A 19,622-nucleotide genomic window follows, 5' to 3' on the forward strand; every position below is an offset into this window, starting at 1 on the left:
ACCCCGAGAACACCATGCCCACAGTGACGCATGGTGGTGGCAGCATCATGCTGTGGGGATGGTATTCTTCGGCTTGCAAGCCTCCGCCTTTTTCCTCCAAACATAACGATGGTCGTTATGGCTAAACAGTTCTATTTTTGTTTCATCAGACCAGAGTACAATTTTTCAAAAATACGATATGTGTCCCCATGTGCAGTTGCAAACTGTAGTCTGGCTTTTTTATGGCAGTTTTGGAGCAGTGGCTTCTTTCTTGCTGAGCGGCCTTTTCAGGTTATGTCAATATAGGACTCGTTTTACTGTGGATATAGATACTTTTATACCTGTTTCCTCATCTTCATAAGGTACTTCGCTGTTGTTCTGGAAATTATTTGCACTTTCGCAACAAAGTACGTTCATGTCTAGGAGACAGAACGCGTCTCCTTCCTGAGCGGTATGACATCTGTGTGGTACCATGGTGTTTGTACTTGCATATTATTGTTTGTACAGATGAACGTGGTACCTTCAGGAATTTGGAAATAGCTCCCAAGGATGAACCAGACTTGTGGAGGTATACAATTTTTTCTGATTACTTTTTATTTTCCCATGATGTCAAGCAAAGAGGCACTTGAAATACATCCACAGGTACACCTCCAATTGACTCAAATTATGTCAAGTAGCCTAACAGAAGCTTCTAAAGCCATGACATCATTTTATGGAATTTTCTAAGCTGTTTAAAGGCACATTCAACTTTGTGTATGTAAACTTCTGACCCACTGGAATTGTGATACAGTGAATTATAAGTGAAATAATCTGTCAGTAAATAATTGCTGGAAAAATTACTTGTCATGCACAAAGTAGATGTCGTTTTGTTGTTATATATTTGTGGAGTGGTTGAAAAACGAGTTTTAAAGACTCGAACCTAAGTGTATGTAAACTTCCGACTTCAACTGTATATAATAACGTTAAAAAATGTAAAATCCTCAAAGACAAGCCCTCCTCTGAAGGCATCTTTAGCAGAGGAGGAAGTAATTCAGTAAAAGGAAAGGACTTTTGTGTTTTTGATGCCATTCCATTTGTTCTGTTCCAGCCATCATTTTGAGCCGTCCTCCCCTCAGCAGCCTCCACTGATATTAAGATACCGGTAATCCTCATGCAAGCACTGGTGTGTTTTCTCTTGAAACATCCCCGTAACCCAACCATCCACAAATTCCTCTGTGAAAGCTTCTGATCAAGTCCATGCCATGTGGGAATGTGCAGAATATTATGTTGGATATTCCTGGAAAGCTGGTTTGAATCAGGTGGAGGGATCTGCTCTGCTGGCCTCTGAACGAGGATTGGGACGCATAAATGTAAGGAATTCTGGGCAGTGTTCAGTAGAACACACTGTAGCAAAATGTTTTGCAACAGAAAGCAAAAATCGGTGTTCTTATTGGTCAAGTTCTGTTAGTACTTCCCTGTTTCAAAAATATGTCCACCTACTGATCAGGACCCAGGCCAAATCGCAGAGAGAGCGATAGAGAGATGATGGTGAGAGAAGGAGGACTCGTAAAGCAGTGCAGCCCAAATCCAGAAACAACACCCTCTCAAATAGCTCCCCTCTGGCTCCACAGCAACTATGTCCATGGCCCATTACACATATACCTATTTTGTATCATTTTAATTAGAGTACATGTATTTCGTATTTTCTAATACAAATATATACTTGCAAGTAGCCCGCTTAACTACAACCAGCTCAGTAATGGTAACATAATCTTTATACTTGCTATGACTGTGGTTTTTCCTTGTTAACCTTAGTTTGACTGTAAGACACTCTGGATAAGAGTGTCTGGTAAATGACCAAAATGTACATTTTAAAATCAACACTTGCAAAGCACACTACTGGGTATTATTCTAATGACCTCCGCACCCAAACGAGGCCAATTTTGATTTAAAAAAAACATGTTTGAGGGTGGAACTCATTAGAATAATACCCAGCAGTGTGCGTGGCAAATATATATTTTTTACCATTATCGTTTATCATTTAGCACACACTCTTATCCAGAGCAACTTAGTCAGTCAGAGCTTTCATCTAAGGTTGATAAAAAAGCACATCAAATCATATTTTATTTATCACATGCACCGAATACAACTGTTGTACATTTTACAGTGAAATGCTTGCTTATGAACCTTTCCCCAACAACGCAAAGTTTAAAAAATAATAATAACAAATAAAATAGTAACTAACACAAGAGGAATAATATAAAATACACATGAATGGAGCTATATACAGTACAGGGAGTACCAGTACCACATCAATGTGCATAAGTACGAGGTACTTGAGGTAGATATGTACAGTACATGAAGGCAGGGTAAAGTGACTAGGCATCCGGATAGATAATAATAAGAGTAATGTAAAAAACAGAGTTACAGCAGCAAATGATGAGCGTGTTGTGTCGGTATGCGTGTGTGTTATTCGTGTGTGTGCATATGTAGTATTTGAATGTGTGAGGGATTTATGTGGTAGTGACAGTGTAGTGTGTCTGAGTGAGTGTGTATATGTTGTGTATATAAAGTCTAGTGAGTGTCCGTAGGGTCAGTGGAAGATAGAGTCAGTGCCAGTAGTACGGGTACCATTAATTGACTATTTAGCAGTCTGGCTATTTAGCAGTCTTCTGGCTTGAGGGTAGAAGCTGTCTCGGAGCCTGTTGGTCCGAAAGCCAAGGCTCCGGTACCATTTGCCGGATGGTAGCAGAGTGAACAGTCTATGGCTTGGGTGGCTGGAGTCTTTGTACATTTTTCGGGTCTTCCTCTGACACTGCCTGATATATAGGTCTTGGATGGCAGGGAGCTCGGCCCCAGTGATATACTGGGCTTACCGCACCACCCTTTGTAGCTCTTTGTGGTCAACGGCAGTGCAATTGCCATACCAAACGGTGATGCAGTCAGTCAAGACGCTTTCGATGGTGCAGCTGTAGAACGTTTTGAGGATCTGAGGTCCCATGCCAAATATTTGTTTTATTTTTTATTTCACCTTTATTTAACCAGGTAGACCAGTTGAGAACAAGTTCTCATTTACAACTACGACCTGGCTATTTTCAGCCTCCTGAAGTGGAAAGGTGCTGCTGTGCCCTCTTCATGACTGTGTGGACCATGTTCCATCCTAGGTGATGTGGATGCTAATGACCTTAAAGCTCTCAACCCGCTTCACAACAGCCCCGTCGATATGATGGGGGCGTGCCCTCCCCTCTTTCTCCTATAGTCCACGATCAGCTCCTTGGTCTTACTGTCGTTGAGGGAGAGGTTGTTGTCCTGGCATCACACTGCTAAGTCTCTGACTTCCTCTTAGTAGGCTGACTCATCGCTGCCGGTGATCAGGCCTACCACCGTTGTGTCGTCAGCAAACTTGATGATGGTGTTGGAGTCGTGTGTGGCCACACAGTCGTGGGTGAATAGGGAGTGCACACACCCCTGAGGGGCCCCCGTGTTGAGGGTCAGCGTGGAGGAGGTGTTGTTGCCTGCCCTCACCAGCTGGGTCCGACCTGTCAGGAAGTCCAGGATCCAATTGCAGAGGGAGAGTTTCTGTCCCAGGGTCCCTAGCTTGGTGATGAGCTTGGAGGGGACTATGGTGTTGAACGCTGAGCTGGTCTATGAACAGCATTCTCACATGGTTATTTCCCCTCTTGTTCAGGTGGGAGAGGGCAGTGTGAAGTGCAATTGAGACTGCATCATCTGTGGATCTGTTGGGGCGGTATGCGAATTGGAGTGGGTCGAAGGTGTCTGTGGTGATGGTGTTGATGTGTGTCATGACTAGCCTTTCAAAGCACTTCATAATTACAAATGTGAGTGCTACAAGGCGATAGTCATTTAGGTTACCTTGGAGCTCTTGGGAACAGGGACAATGGTGGTCAGTTTGTAACATGTTGGGATTACAGACTGGGACAAGTCTGTGAACATGTCTGTGAAGACACCTGCCAGCTGGTCTGCTCATGCTTTGAGAACACACCCTTGTATTCTGTCCGGCCCGGCGGCCTTGTGACACATCACAGTCAGAGCAAGTAAAACATTTCTGAGAATGTTGTTGCAGTTAACGATACATTGGTCTTCAATGTATCCTGTATTGGTAACAAGATACCTTTTCTATGTTTTATATCTCTGCCCATCTCTGGCTAGTGCATAGTATGTTACTTTAATATTCACAGAAACTTGCCACCAGCTTACTATAAGTTGCTGTAAAATGCAGAGCAACGACACATTACAAGACTGTAAAATTAGCCTACTATACTGTAAGAAAGTAAATACTACTGTAATTGTTGATATTTTGCTGTAATAGTTGTTGTTTTACTGTAATTACATGGAATTAGTGCAAGCAGGTTGGCTGCTAAGTATTTGTATATTACAGGATGTTTAAGAATAGTTGGTGTTTTATATCACTTGCACTTGTAGAGGTCTTAACCTCTTACAAGGGATGATGTAAAATGTGTTAATGAGCCACAACAATACCATGCACCCACAAAAGGTTTTTGGTGCTCCAATATTACAGTATGGTGCTATATTCTGTGAGGGCGGTACTGAATCACAGTAAATTACTGGCAGCACAGTAGCCAGTAAAATACTGTAAGTTTAAAGAAAAAGGTTTTTAGATTTCCAAAAATACATTATGGTACTGTATTCTGTGAGGTGGTACTGAATTACAGCAAATTTCTGGCAGAACAGTAGATAGTAAGTTTTTGTAAATTTACAGGACAAATATACAAAAGTAAGATTATGGTAGTGTATTCTGTGGGGTACAGCATTCTCACGGATGGGTGCAACAAATATAGCCTCTGACAAGGCACGCCTCAAAATATGTTAATGTGCCGGGTGATTATTTCGGCACCCATAACATAATAATAATAATAATAATAATAATTCACAGTATGCTGCTGTAAAAAAAAAACAGCAAAACAGGTAATACAGTACTTTACTGTATAATGATATTGTACAATTACAGCAGTGTAGCTGAATGCCATTGAGCCCCCCATAATACATTTCTCTGTACATTACTGTAATACAGAATTACAGTAGCTAACTTTATACATTTTGCTGTAAATGTACAGCAATTTGTTACAGTGCTGTCTATCTGTCTGTCTGTCTATCTGTAGTTTAGCCATTCAAATAAACTACTACCCAGTGCTCAAGAGTCGTGTTTCCTTTTTTTTCACTTGACTAAAATATCCTGCCTCTTCCTACTATTAGTGGAAAACGGGATCAAAGTTTGGTGCAAGACATGAATTGAGAAATTCAGAGACAGCCCATCGAAATTATGACTTGTTTATATAATTTATAACTGTTTTATAGAAGTGCTAGCGATATTGCGTCCAGTTTGACTTGTTTCGTCATTTGGGGGGGGAGCATAGCAACTGTTTTTTTTTATTTTTTTAATGATTTTTTTTTACATGCGGGAGTAGTTTAAAGTGTCCGCGAGAGAGAAATCACTATCCAGATTGGAACGCATAGCTCTGAAATATCACGTTTTTGAATGGGTCCACGAGACTCTGATCTGAATTTGCCTGGATGGGATGCACGGTGAGTTTCATCTGTTGTGAAGACGACTTCCTGCAAATGCCTCTTGGCCAACATGAGAAAAATAAAGAGGATAAGAGACTGTTGAACGAGGTAAGGACCCATTCCCATAATGAACGCGTGAGTTTCTAAACTATAGCAGGGAAAGAAAATAGCACGTTATGAACTTGACAATGCATTTAACGAAGCATGCGGGGTTCTGCATGTGTCTACCTGCGGCAGCGTGACAGCTGTTCAAACCACACATCGAGTGATAGTCGCCTACAGATTAAGCCTAAAGAGTAATAACGCCTTCATTGACACAATACAAGGTGACCAAACATGACATGTCTTCGTGAACTTGCAACCAGAATGATTTAAAATGAAATTAAACATGTCATGCTTGTGATGCAAGTTGAACAAATTATGTTAAATGACCAAATTCGTATATTCATCAAAGACTCATTCATTCTAGCTAATCTGTTCAAAAAGTTTGAAATATATCACATCAACACATAGAGATTTTGCTAAATCAATTTCAGAACAGCATAGATCAATTGACTAGAAAGTAACCAAATAAAATCATGTACACATATTTTGCAGACGTTATATCGCAGTTGCAGCGAAATGCTTTGGGTTTCTTGCTCCAACAGTGCAGTAATACCTAATAATACAAAACAATACACACAAATCCCCAAATTAAAAATAAATGTATTAAGCAATGTTAGGACGAGCAATGTCAGAGTCTGGAACATCAATGTCAATTCAAATCAATTTGTATTTGTCACATGCGCCAAATACAACAGTTGTAGACCTTACGTGAAATGCTTACTTACAAGCCCTTAGCCAACAATACGGTTTTAAGAAAACAAGAGTTAAGGAAAATATTTATTAAATAAACTAAAGTAAAAAATAAAGAGCAGCTCATGTATATAATGGTGTCTATAAACACTATAGACAGTATATTAATAGAAAAGGTGTGTACAGCAGTAGTTATTAAGGATGACCCTTGACTAGAATACAGTATATTACATATGAAGTGGGTAAAACAATATGTGCACATTATTAAAGTGGCCATTGACTATGTACATAGGGCAGCAGTCTCTAAGGTTCAGGACTGGGTGGTAGCCGGATAGTAACTGTGACTAAAGTTCAGGGCAAATAACTACAGTAGGCTAGACAATAATATGGTCTAACCTTGATTTGTCAGGTTACTTTGTAGTCAATTGGTCTATGGCTATGCTGTTCTGAAATTGATTATTGTTCTGAAATATTATGGTCTCTAGACAGGCAGTCAAGACAATGGTAACATGATATTCTCTTACATAATTAAAATACGTATGGCCTTGAAATCAACATCGGACACTCTACTGTAATCAACACTCTACTGGTGCCAAAATTTGACTGTAGGCTGTCAGCAAATATAATTAAAGTTTACACTATTCATCTATGGCAAAGATACTTATATGTTTTCCCTTTCATCTGTGTCTGGTGTTAGCTAGTTACAGGCTAGGTAGGTGTTCAGCCAGCATGGAACAAAAGGGGGGGATGGTTGTTCACAACTCTGACGCAGTTGTCATGTCAACACATCAGTCGGTGCTGTTGTAAACCGCATTCCAAAATACATGCCAAACGGGAGATGTATAATAAAATTGACATCATTGATGCAATTTCAATGTTTGAGTTTCTTTGTGTGAGAGGATTTCACTGCAGCACTGTTCACTCCATTGAAGTTTCTTGACGTAGGCGTTTCAGAGCTGCCACTCAAGGCAAGCTCATGAATATGAGCTTCCCACCCACTTGGCCTGTCTTTTCAAACTTCCTGGTATCTTGACCTGAGAGAAAAAGTTAAATAAATAAATAAAGTTAACACTTCTATTGCCCAAAAACAGAACTGATATTTCAATCACTCAAAAAGCTATTTTACATGAGAATTAAAAAGACTGTTAGGGCCTTTTAATATTTTTGTATTGGAATATGTAATTTGCAGTAATATTTAAGAAAAATTTCACATGATCACCAGGAATGATATTTACTCTCACGGGTGGCTAAAAATAAATGCCATGCCCGTAATAAGACACATCCTGAAAATAACCTATGGATTACATATAAAAATACCCAGCTGCTTGGTCAACCCAGCATAAAAGCGAATGAAAACCCAATTGATGTTTAAATTAACTCATGTTTTGGGAAATTCATACAACCCCACATGTAAGGTTAGACATGGAATCTGTCAAATTATGCCGGCTTTTAAAGAGATGTATAATTCCTATAGAAATTCAGCCAGAGTGTGGATATACAACCTTCAACAATGTATTCACCCACAACCTGTATTTATCATAACTGCCAAAGTTGGGACGTTGCAATATGAGACTACCTGAAGCATCTAAACTGGAACAACCATTTTAGTAACGGGTGCAGTAAATCCAAGTAACATATGGGATTAGTTTAGAAAATGTATGTCATTTATATTTGAGAAGCATAAGATTAATTGATCAATCCAAAAACATACATATTGAAACAATTCATTAAAATCAACTGCAATAGAGCATGCTGGGAAATATAATAATGATGGGCTTAGTTTTGCTTCAACTCTGGTAATTAACACCAACCCTGGGGTTATTTTAAACCAATGAGTGTTAATTCAACACATACAGAGTGAATTGTTATGGAAGAGATAGGCCACAAAAGTTCACAGAACGGGGCCGCCGAGTGCTGAAGACCGTAGCGCGTAAAATGAATCTGTTCTAGGTTGCAACACTCAGAGTGGAGGCTGTTATAGCAACAAAGGGGGGACAAACTTCATATAATTGCCCATGATTTTGAAATGAGACGACGAGCTGGTGTCCACATACTTTTTGTCATGTAGTGTATTTCTATGGGCACAAGCACTGTTTATGAAAAACTGTTCACACCTCTCTTGTTGTTGGAGAGAATTTTGCAGGTTTAAAGCTTATTTCCTGCAATTCTATACATTTTGCCATGTCTAATGTGTATTCATGTGATATTTGAGTGACACAAAAATTACAACAATATCTATGGGCTAAATAGCTGACATGTGTGAGTTGTTCTGGAAATTTCTGACAAGCTATATATAGCTCTCTAAGGTACAGTGCATTCTTAAAGTATTCAGACTCCTTGACTTTTTCCACATTTTGTTACATTACAGCCTTGTTCTAAAATTGATAACTTTTTATAAATCAATCTACACACAATACCCCATGATGGCAAAGCGAAAACAGGTTTTTAGAAATGTTAGCAAATTTACAAAAAAACAAACAGAAATACGTTATTTACATAAATATTCAGACCCTTTGCTATGAGACTCGAAATTGAGCTCAGGTGTATCTTGTTTCCATTGATCATCCTTGAGGTGTTTCTTCAATTTGATTGTGGAGTCCACCTTTGGTAAATTCAATTGATTGGACATGATTTGGAAAGGCACACACCTGTCAATGTAAGGTCCCACAGTTGACAGTGCATGTCAACCAAGCCATGAGTTCGAAGGAATTGTCCATAGAGCTCCGAGACAGGATTATGTCAAGGCACAGATCTGGGGAAGGGTACCAAAAAATGTCCGCTTGGAGTTTGCCAAAAGGTACCTAAAGGACTCTCAGACCATAAGAAACAAGATTAGCTGGTCTGATGAAACCAAGATTGAACTCTTTGGCCTGAATGCCAATTGTCACATCTGGAGGAAAGCTGGCACCATCCCTACGGTGTAGCATAGCGGTGGCAGCGTCATGCTGTAGGGATGTTTTTCAGCGACAGGGTCTGGGAGACCAGTCAAGGGAAAGATTAACGGAGTAAAGTACAGGGAGATCCTTAATGAAAACCTACTCCAGAGCACTCAGGATCTCAGACTGGGGCGAAGGTCCACCTTACAACAGGACAACAACCCTAAGCACACAGCCAACACCACGCAGGAGTGGCTTCGGGACAACCCGAACCCGATTGAACATCTCTGGAGAGACCTGAAAATAGCTGTGCAGCAACGCTCCCCATCCAACCTGACAGAGCTTGAGAGGATCTGCAGAGAAGAATGGGAGAAACTCCCCAATTACAGGTGTGCCAAGTAGAGGTCGAAAAGGAATATGATTTTTCAATGCCGATACCGATACCGATTATTGGAGGACCAAAAAAGCCGATACCGATTAATCGGCCGATTTATAAAAAAAAATGATTTGTAATAATGACAATTACAACAATACTGAATGAACACTTATTTTAACTTAATATAATACATCAATAAAATCAATTTAGCCTCAAATAAATAATGAAACATGTTCAATTTGGCTTAAATAATGCAAAAACAAAGTGTTGGAGAAGAAAGTAAAAGTGCAATATGTGCCAAGTAAGAAAGCTAACGTTTAAGTTCCTTGCTCAGAACATGATAACATATGAAAGCTGGTGGTTACTTTTAACATGAGTCTTCCATATTCCCAGGTAAGAAGTTTTAGGTTGTAGTAATTATAGGAATTATAGGACTATTTCTATTTATACCATTTGTATTTCATTAACCTTTGACTATTGGATGTTCTTATTGGCCCTTTAGTATTGCCAGTGTAATAGTATAGCTTTCGTCCCTCTCCTCGCTCCTGCCTGGGCTCAAACCAGGAACAGAACGACAACAGCCACCCTCGAAGCAGCGTTACCCATGCAGAGCAAGGGGAACAACCACTCCAAGTCTCAGAGTGAGTGACGTTTGAAACGCTATTAGCGCGCAACCCGCTAACTAGCTAGCCATTTCACATCGGTTACACCAGCCTAATCTCGGGAGTTGATAGGCTTGAAGTCATAAAAAGCTGCTGGCAAATGCACGAAAGTGCTGTTTGAATGAATGCTTACGAGCCTGCTGCTGCCTACCATCGCTCAGTCAGACTGATCTATCAAATCATACACTTAGTTATAACATGATAACACACAGAAATACGAGCCTTAGGTCATTAATATGGCCGAATCCAGAAACTATCATCTCGAAAACAAGACGTTTATTCTTTCAGTGAAATACGGAACCGTTCCGTATTTTATCTAATGGGTGGCACCATAAGTCTAAATATTCCTGTTATATTGCACAACCTTCAATGATATGTCATAATTACGTAAAATTCTGGCAAATTAGGCGGCCCAAACTGTTGCATATACACTGACTCTGTGTGCAATGAACGCAAGAGAAGTGACACAATTTCACCTGGTTAATATTGCCTGCTAACCTGGATTTCTTTTAGCTAAATATGCAGGTTTAAAAATATATACTTCTGTGTTGATGTTTATGGTTAGGTACACATTGGAGAAACGATACGCTTGCATCGATTATATGCAACGCAGGACACGCTAGATAAACTAGTAATATCATCAACCATGTGTAGTTAACTAGTGATTATGATTGATTGATTGATTGCTTTTTATAAGATAAGTTTAATGCTAGCTAGCAACTTACCTTGGCTTACTGCATTCGCATAACAGGCAGTGTCCTCGTGGAGTGAAATGTAATCAGGTGGTTAGAGCGTTGGACTTTACTCAACTGTAAGGTTGCAAGATTGAATCCCCGAAGCTGACAAGGTAAAAATCTGTCGTTCTGCCTCTGAACGAGGCAGTTAACCCACTGTTCCTAGGCCGTCATTGAAAATAAGAATGTGTTCTTAACTGACTTGCCTAGTTAAAAAAATATGAAATAAAGGTGTAAAAACAAAATTGGCCAAATCGGTTTCCAAAAATACAGATTTCTGATTGTTATGAAAACCTGAAATCGGCCCCAATTAATCGGCCATACCGATTAATCGGTTGACCTCTAAATTGCACCTTGCACCTTAAAAAAGTAACTTTGGGATATATGCAAATAAAGCTTTACACTCAGCAGTGTGTTAATTCAACACTGTGTCTATACAGGTCCACACTTTCAGTGTTAATTTAACACTGAGGAATTTGCTGTGTAAGAGTCAATATTTTCGGGGAATTAAGGCATAGATATGTTTTTCAACCATCTTCCATCCCATGGAAAGCAAATGCTTTGATTTCTGGTCATACAGATGGAAAAGGATCATACATTATTTTTACTAGAAAATATCTAATAGGTATTGGAGAAAGAAATACATCATAACACAATAGTGTTGAAGTAAGGCCCCTGCCAACAAATATCAACGTTTATATTTAGTTGTGCAGAAATCATTTGCCTTCTGTAAGTTTAAGAAATATTGCCTAGTGTCTTTTCATTCTGTTTTTAAAACCCACATATCGTTTCTAATTTATCTAATTTATCTCCCTCGTGAAAGAAGGAAGGAGAGAGAATAATGAAAGTTAACACAAGTAATAAGTAAAGGTAAACCTACCAATTAAGTATAGTGTTTTTACTGATAACAATTTTGTTTATGAATTATGAAGTATTAAGTGATTAAAACATGCCAAATTGATAATAGAGTGACCAAAAAATATGTAAAAGAATGACTGCAATTGAATTGGCCACAATGGAAAATTATAGTAGTCACAAACCACAGTTGCAGTAGACCACAGTACAACACAGTACAGTAAAGTACAGCACAGTAAAGAAAAGTAAATGAAAGTAGAGTGTAGTTCAGGACAGTAGAGTAAAGAAAAGTAGAGTATAGTTTAGTACAGTACAGTAGAGCACACATGAGTAGAGTACAGTATAATGTAATATACTCAACTTTACGCTACTGGACTATACTATACTCTACTTTTCTATACTGTACTATGCTGCACTGTACTGAACTATACTCTGCTCAGGGGTGAAAGTAAGGTGGTACGGTCCGGTACGGCTTCCAGGCAAAATAAGTAGAGGGGGTATGCAGTACCTGTAAAATATGAGCCTATCACAATAATGAAAACAAAATGTCAAGAAAACGGTTGGCTATTACACCACTATGTATCATTACCGCATGTCAGAGGCATGAACAATTAGCGAATGGACTTGAAAACGAGTGGGAGAGCCTGCGCTATGCAGTGGAGGCATTAATTCTGGCTTAATAACAATTGCATAATGTCATTACACTTTTTGGTATTTTGTGTAACAGATGTCTCTTTCCAATCACCACTGTTGAGACTGGAAATAAACTCAGCAAAAAAATAAATGCCTCTTTTTCAGGACCCTGTGTTTCAAAGATCATTCGTAAAATTCCAAATAACTTCACAGATCTTCATTGTAAAGGGTTTAAACACTCTCCCATTCTTGTTCAATGAACCATAAACAATTAATGAACATGCACCTGTGGAATGGTCGTTAAGACACTAATAGCTGACAGACGGTAGGCAATTAAGGTCAGTTATGAAAAATTAGGACACTAAAGAGTCATTTCTACTGACTCTGAAAAACACCAAAAGAAAGATGCCCAGGGTCCCTGCTCATCTGCGTGAACGTGCCTTTGGCATGCTGCAAGGAGGCATGAGGACTGCAGATGTGGCCAGGGCAATAAATTGCAATGTCCGTACTGTGAGACGCCTAAGACAGTGCTACAGGGAGACAGGATGGACAGCTGATCGTCCTCGCAGTGGCAGACCACGTGTAACAATACCCGCACAGGATCGGTACATCCGAACATCACACCTGTGGGACAGGTACAGACCTATATCCATCTTGCCCTGCCTTTCTAAAGTCTTCGAAAGCCAAGTTAACAAACAGATCACTGAACATTTTGAATCCCACCGTACCTTCTCCGCTGTGCAATCCGGTTTCCGAGCTGGTCACGGGTGCACCTCAGCCACGCTCAAGGTACTAAACAATATCATAACCTCCATTGATAAAAGACAGTACTGTGCAGCTGTCTTCATCGACCTGGCCAAGGCTTTCGACTCTGTCAATCACCGTATTCTTATCGGCAGACTCAACAGCCTTGGTTTCTCAAATGACTGCCTTGCCTGTTTCACCAACTACTTCTCAAATAGAGTTCAGTGTGTCAAATCAGAGGCCCAGTTGTCCAGAACTCTGGCAGTCTCTATGGATGTACCACAGGATTCAATTCTTGGGCTGATACTTTTCTCTGTATATATCAACAATGTCGCTCTTGCTGCTGGTGATTCCTTGATCCACCTCTACGTAGACGACACTATTCTGTATACATCTGGCCCTTCTTTGGACACTGTGTTAACAAACCTCCAAACAAGCTTCAATGACATACACACTCCTTCCGTGGCCGCCAACTGCTCTTAAACGCTAGTAAAACTAAATGCATGCTTTTCAACCGATCGCTGCCCACACCCGCCCGCCCAACTAGCATCACTAGCGTCCAACACTCTACTCAGCAAACTGGATGCAGTCTATCGCAGTGCCATCCGTTTTGTCTCCAAAGCCCCATATACCACCCACCACTGTGACCTGTATGCTCTAGTCGGCTGGCCCTCGCTACATATTCGTCGCCAAACCCCCTGGCTCCAGGTCATCTATAAGTATTTGCTAGGTAAAGCTCCGCCTTATCTCAGCTCACTGGTCACCAGAACAACACCCACCAGTAGCACACACTCCAGCAGGTATATCTCACTGGTCATCCCCATCCCTCACTAACTTTAAGCACCAGCTATCTGAGCAGCTTACAGATCGCTGCAGCTGTACACAGCCCATCTGTAAATAGCCCATCCAACTACCTACCTCATCCCCATATTGTTTTTATTTACTTTTTTGCTCTTTTGCACACCAGTATTTCTACTTACACATCATCATATGCACATCTATCACTCCAGTGTTAATTTGTTAAATTGTAATTACTTCGCTACTATGGCCTATTTATTGCCTTACTTCCTTATGCCATTTGCACATACTGTGTGTATTATTGACTCTACATTTGTTTATTCCATGTGTAACTCTGTGTTGTTGTTTGTGTCACACTGCTTTGCTTTATCTTGGCCAGGTCGCAGTGGTAAATGAGAACTTGTTCTCAACTGGCCTCCCTGTTTAAATAAAGGTGAAATATATATATATTTTTTAAAGGTACAGGATGGCAACAATAACTGCCCGAGTTACACCAGGAACTCATCAAATCAAATCAAATCAAATCAAATTTATTTATATAGCCCTTCGTACATCAGCTGATATCTCAAAGTGCTGTACAGAAACCCAGCCTAAAACCCCAAACAGCAAGCAATGCAGGTGTAGAAGCACGGTGGCTAGGAAAAACTCCCTAGAAAGGCCAAAACCTAGGAAGAAACCTAGAGAGGAACCAGGCTATGTGGGGTGGCCAGTCCTCTTCTGGCTGTGCCAGGTGGAGATTATAACAGAACATGGCCAAGATGTTCAAATGTTCATAAATGACCAGTATGGTTGAATAATAATAAGGCAGAACAGTTGAAACTGGAGCAGCAGCACGGTCAGGTGGACTGGGGACAGCAAGGAGTCATCATGTCAGGTAGTCCTGGGGCATGGTCCTAGGGCTCAGGTCCTCCGAGAGAGAGAAAGAAAGAGAGAATTAGAGAGAGCATATGTGGGGTGGCCAGTCCTCTTCTGGCTGTGCCGGGTGGAGATTATAACAGAACATGGCCAAGATGTTCAAATGTTCATAAATGACCAGCATGGTCCAATAATAATAAGGCAGAACAGTTGAAACTGGAGCAGCAGCACAGTCAGGTGGAAGTTGAAACTGGAGCAGCAGCATGGCCAGGTGGACTGGGGACAGCAAGGAGTCATCATGTCAGGTAGTCCTGGGGCATGGTCCTAGGGCTCAGGTCAGTTGAAACTGGAACAGCAGCATGGCCAGGTGGACTGGGGACAGCAAGGAGTCATCATGTCAGGTAGTCCTGGAGCTCAGGTCCTAGGGCTCAGGTCCTCCGAGAGAGAGAAAGAAAGAGAGAAGGAGAGAATTAGAGAACGCACACTTAGATTCACACAGGACACCGAATAGGACAGGAGAAGTACTCCAGATATAACAAACTGACCCCAGCCCCCGACACATAAACTACTGCAGCATAAATACTGGAGGCTGAGACAGGAGGGGTCAGGAGACACTGTGGCCCCATCCGAGGTCACCCCCGGACAGGGCCAAACAGGAAGGATATAACCCCACCCACTTTGCCAAAGCACAGCCCCCACACCACTAGAGGGATATCTTCAACCACCAACTTACCATCCTGAGACAAGGCTGAGTATAGCCCACAAAGATCTCCGCCACAGCACAACCCAAGGGGGGGGCGCCAACCCAGACAGGATGACCACAACAGTGAATCAACCCACTCAGGTGACGCACCCCCTCCAGGGACGGCATGAGAGAGCCCCAGTAAGCCAGTGACCCAGCCCCTGTAATAGGGTTAGAGGCAGAGAATCCCAGTGGAAAGAGGGGAACTCATAATCCCTCCTCAGTGCTCAGACTGTCCGCAATAGGCTGAGAGAGGATGGACTGAGGGATTGTAGGCCTGTTGTAAGGCAGGTCCTCACCAGACATCACGTCGCCTATGGGCACAAACCCACCGTCGCTGGACTAGACAGGACTGGCAAAAAGTGTTCTTCACTGAGGAGTCACGGTTTTGTTTCACCAGGGGTGATGGTCGGATTCGCGTTTATCGTCAAAGGAATGAACGTTACACCGAGGCCTGTACTATGGAGCGGGATCAATTTGGAGGTGGAGGGTCCGTCATGGTCTGGGGCGGTGTGTCACAGCATCATCGGACTGAGCTTGTTGTCATTGCAGTTAATCTCAACGCCGTGCATTACAGGGAAGACATCCTCCTCCCTCATGTGATACCCTTCCTGCAGGCTCATCCTGACATGACCCTCCAGCATGTCAATGCCACCAGCCATACTGCTCATTCTGTGCATGATTTCCTGCAAGACAGGGATGTCAGTGTTCTGCCATGGCCAGAGAAGAGCCCGGATCTCAATCCCATTGAGCACGTCTTTTCTGTTAGTCACATGTCTGTGGAACTTGTTCAGTTTATGTCTCAGTTGTTGAATTTGTTCATACAAATATTTACACATGATAAGTTTGCTGAAAATAAATGCAGTTGACAGTGAGAGGACATTTCTTTTTTTGCGGAGTTTATTTTGCCAGTGAATGAACGTGTGCAGGTAGCCTAATAAAAGAGCCGAAAACATCATTACTGGTTGTGTTTATGCCACAATAAAATGTAATACATTTAAAAAGTTAAATGACAAATCTTTATGACTAGGCCCACAGAGATGCTATTGAATTAATAGAGATTCTAAATATAATTCTATGATTAGGCCCCACGGCCGGTCCGCCCCATTAGGCAGGATTAGGGAGCCACCAGAGTGGCAGTTTGATGAGGATGGCATTTTCCGAGCAAAATTGACCAAGACGTTTTTTTCTGTAGCCCATAGACTGGAGACCAAATGTATTACAATGTCATGTGACAGACACTTTTTAAATCATAACTTGTTAATGAGAAGAGAGAGTGCAGGAGAAAGTCAACTAAAAAGGCAAGTGGGCAGACATCAGCTTTGGAGCAGCTGCTGCATAATCAAATAAGAGATGGACAGCAATGGTGCTGAAAGTAATTCATTTCAACAATTGTCTTGGTTTTTAATTCAACTTCACTCACAACGAGGGCTTTGTTGGAGCCTATTTCTTCCTGTAAGAGGTAGGCCTGCCTGTTTGACACACGCAATTATGCTATCCATAGATTTGTCGGTATAGCCAAATTCTCCAGTACTGTCACTATGCACTCCTGTCACTATGCACTCCACAATACCTCCGTGTCTGGGAAGGGCTTGGTGTGTTTTGTTAGAACCAGGGATAGAATTGAGTGAGGGTATGCCATAGCCTACCCTTTGCTAAAGAAAAGGGCAAAATGGATACCTCTTGTTAGCTTTATATTTTGAATAAATGAATAAAAAGGATCCAGATAATATAAAGTGTTCTATAACAATGCTTTACTCTGTGACGCCTTATGCTAGAAACAAGTGATAAATTCCTCACAAAAGACGTAACTCTCATGCATATGGGGATATATTGATTAGTCTCTATGACATTCTAAATCTGAGCTGCAGCCTTCAATATTTGAGGAGTCAAAACATTTACTTTGCTATTCTGTCCCTATTAATTGAACTTTTCACTTTCTGAAAAGAGATGTTTAAACCCAGGCAGCTTTTAGGGAAACACTTCTGTTGTTGGGTTGAGTCTGGGTGGAAAGGTCACTTTTGAAAGTGTCATGCTTAGATTCATAAGGATGTCTAATATTTATTAATTTGCAAACAGCGACTGTTTCGTGGAAAATAAGACAATCTGGTTTGACATTAGAAAAATATGGTAAGAATGACTACTTCTCTGTCTCTCTTCCCTGAAACTTCGATTTTCATCACCCACCTTTCTTTTGAGACTTTTTCAGAGCAACAAGTTTCTCTTGATTGCACGCTGTTTTTCTCCAATCAACGCACAAAGGGATATAAAAAACACATTTAATAAGACATTGGTGATTTCATCAGTGTAATCCAATTGAAAATATTAGGATATGTTACTGACATTGAACATATTATATAGCTTACTAACCAGATGTGATAAAAAAAAAAGGTGTTTAATTTGTAGCGTAGGCCCATGAATTGGACTGCTATTATGTTCTGTTCTGCCCAAGGCCAAACTTGTTGCCGAACCCTGCGGGACACTATTCTAGTTTAGCAGGTATGGGAGGGGGAGGCAATTTCATGTCTCTCCTCGGATGGCAGAACGTCCATGGCCGGGCCTGTTAGGCCCATACACTTTTTGGATGCACCCACGTGCACACATAGGAGGTTCCATACCGGAAAGACATTAAATCTACTTTCACCCCTGACACTACTTTTCTTTACTGTGCTCTACAGGTACTGAACTCTACTCTACTGTGCTGTGCTCTACTGTGATTCCCAAACTTGGGAAAGATAGACGTCTTGTTTGGAGACGGAGCTCATTAGAATAAAAGCCAGTGTGTAGAATAATATACAAACATGCAAAGGGGGATATTACATTTGTCTACCTTTTCAGGATACATCACCATGAAGGGAATGACATTTCAAGTTTGGCATGTCGTTCGTGATGCGATTCACAGCAGTGTTGACATGACAACTGAGTTTTGAACGACCCATCCCCCTTTTGTTCCATGCTGGCTGAACCCATACCTAGCCTGTAACAAGCTGACACTAGACACAGATGAAAGGGGAAACATATACGTTTCTCTGCCATAAATGAGTATTGTAAACTTTTAATTATATTTGCTGACACCCTACAGTCAAATGTATGTACCAGTAGAGTTGCTATCTAGCTATACTGAACAAGCATATAAATGCAACATGCAACAATTTCAAAGATTTTACTGAGTTACAGTTCATGTAAGGGAATCAGTCAATTGAAATAAATTCATTAGGCCCTAATCTATCGATTTCACATGACTGCGCAGGGGTGCAGCCATGGGTGGGCCTGGGAGGGCATAGGCACACTCACTTGTCAGCCAGGCCTAGCCAATCATAATGAGTTATTCCCCACAACAGGGCTTTATTGCAGACAGAAATACTCCTCAGCAGGACCCCCCACCCTCCCCTCAGATGAACCCCTGATTTGGAGGTCCTGGGCTGGCGTGGTTACACATGGTCTGCGGTTGTGAGGCCTGTTGGACAGACTGCCAAATTCTCTAAAATGATGTTGGAGGCAGCTTATGGCAGAGAAATTAACAATACATTCTCTGGCAACAGCTCTGATGGACATTCCTGCACTCCCTCAAAACTTGCAGACATCTGAGGCATTGTGTTGTGTGACAAAACGACATATTTTAAAGTGGCTTTTTATTGTCCCCATCACAAGGTGCACCTGTGTAATGAACGAGCTGTTTAATAAGCTTATTGATATGCCACACCTGTCAGGTGGAGGGATTCTTTTGGCAAAGAAGAAATGCTTACCAATAGGGATGTAAACAAATTTGTGCACAAAATTTGAAAGAAAAAGCTTTTTGTGAGTATGAAACATTTCTGGGATTTTAATTTCAGTTTATGAAACATGGGACCAACACTTTACATGTAGCGTTTACATTTTTGTTCAGTGTATATAAACCATGTCACACCTTTATTTGGTGGGAAAAAATGAATGGTGGGAAAACGATTGGAACCATTCCCCTGTTTAGCCTCAAGGTTTTATGGGTATTATGACACCTCCGCTGTGGGCCTCTATTGTCCCTCTAACCTCTCTGACATCATTGCAAGT

The 19,622-nt window shown here is 41.1% G+C and overlaps 1 protein-coding gene across 7 annotated transcripts in view; it reads left to right on the forward strand.

Annotated features, from left to right (window-relative positions):
* The first annotated feature begins 5,436 nt into the window (after positions 1–5,436).
* Positions 5,437–19,622, forward strand: part of LOC112225299 (tensin-1) — a 291,328-nt gene continuing 277,142 nt past the window's right edge. For 4 of the 7 annotated variants that reach the window (XM_024389101.2, XM_024389105.2, XM_024389102.2 and 1 more), the window contains exon 1: positions 5,438–5,613. In XM_024389101.2, coding sequence (XP_024244869.1) covers positions 5,512–5,613 — 102 coding nt within the window. In that variant the 5' untranslated portion in view covers positions 5,438–5,511. Of the gene's footprint in view, positions 5,614–19,622 lie in introns of all 7 variants that reach the window. The other 3 variants (XM_024389109.2, XM_024389108.2, XM_024389107.2) reach the window with 3 other exon arrangements.

The sequence above is a fragment of the Oncorhynchus tshawytscha genome, linkage group LG26 (assembly GCF_018296145.1).
Source record: "Oncorhynchus tshawytscha isolate Ot180627B linkage group LG26, Otsh_v2.0, whole genome shotgun sequence".
Lineage (NCBI taxonomy): Eukaryota > Metazoa > Chordata > Actinopteri > Salmoniformes > Salmonidae > Oncorhynchus > Oncorhynchus tshawytscha.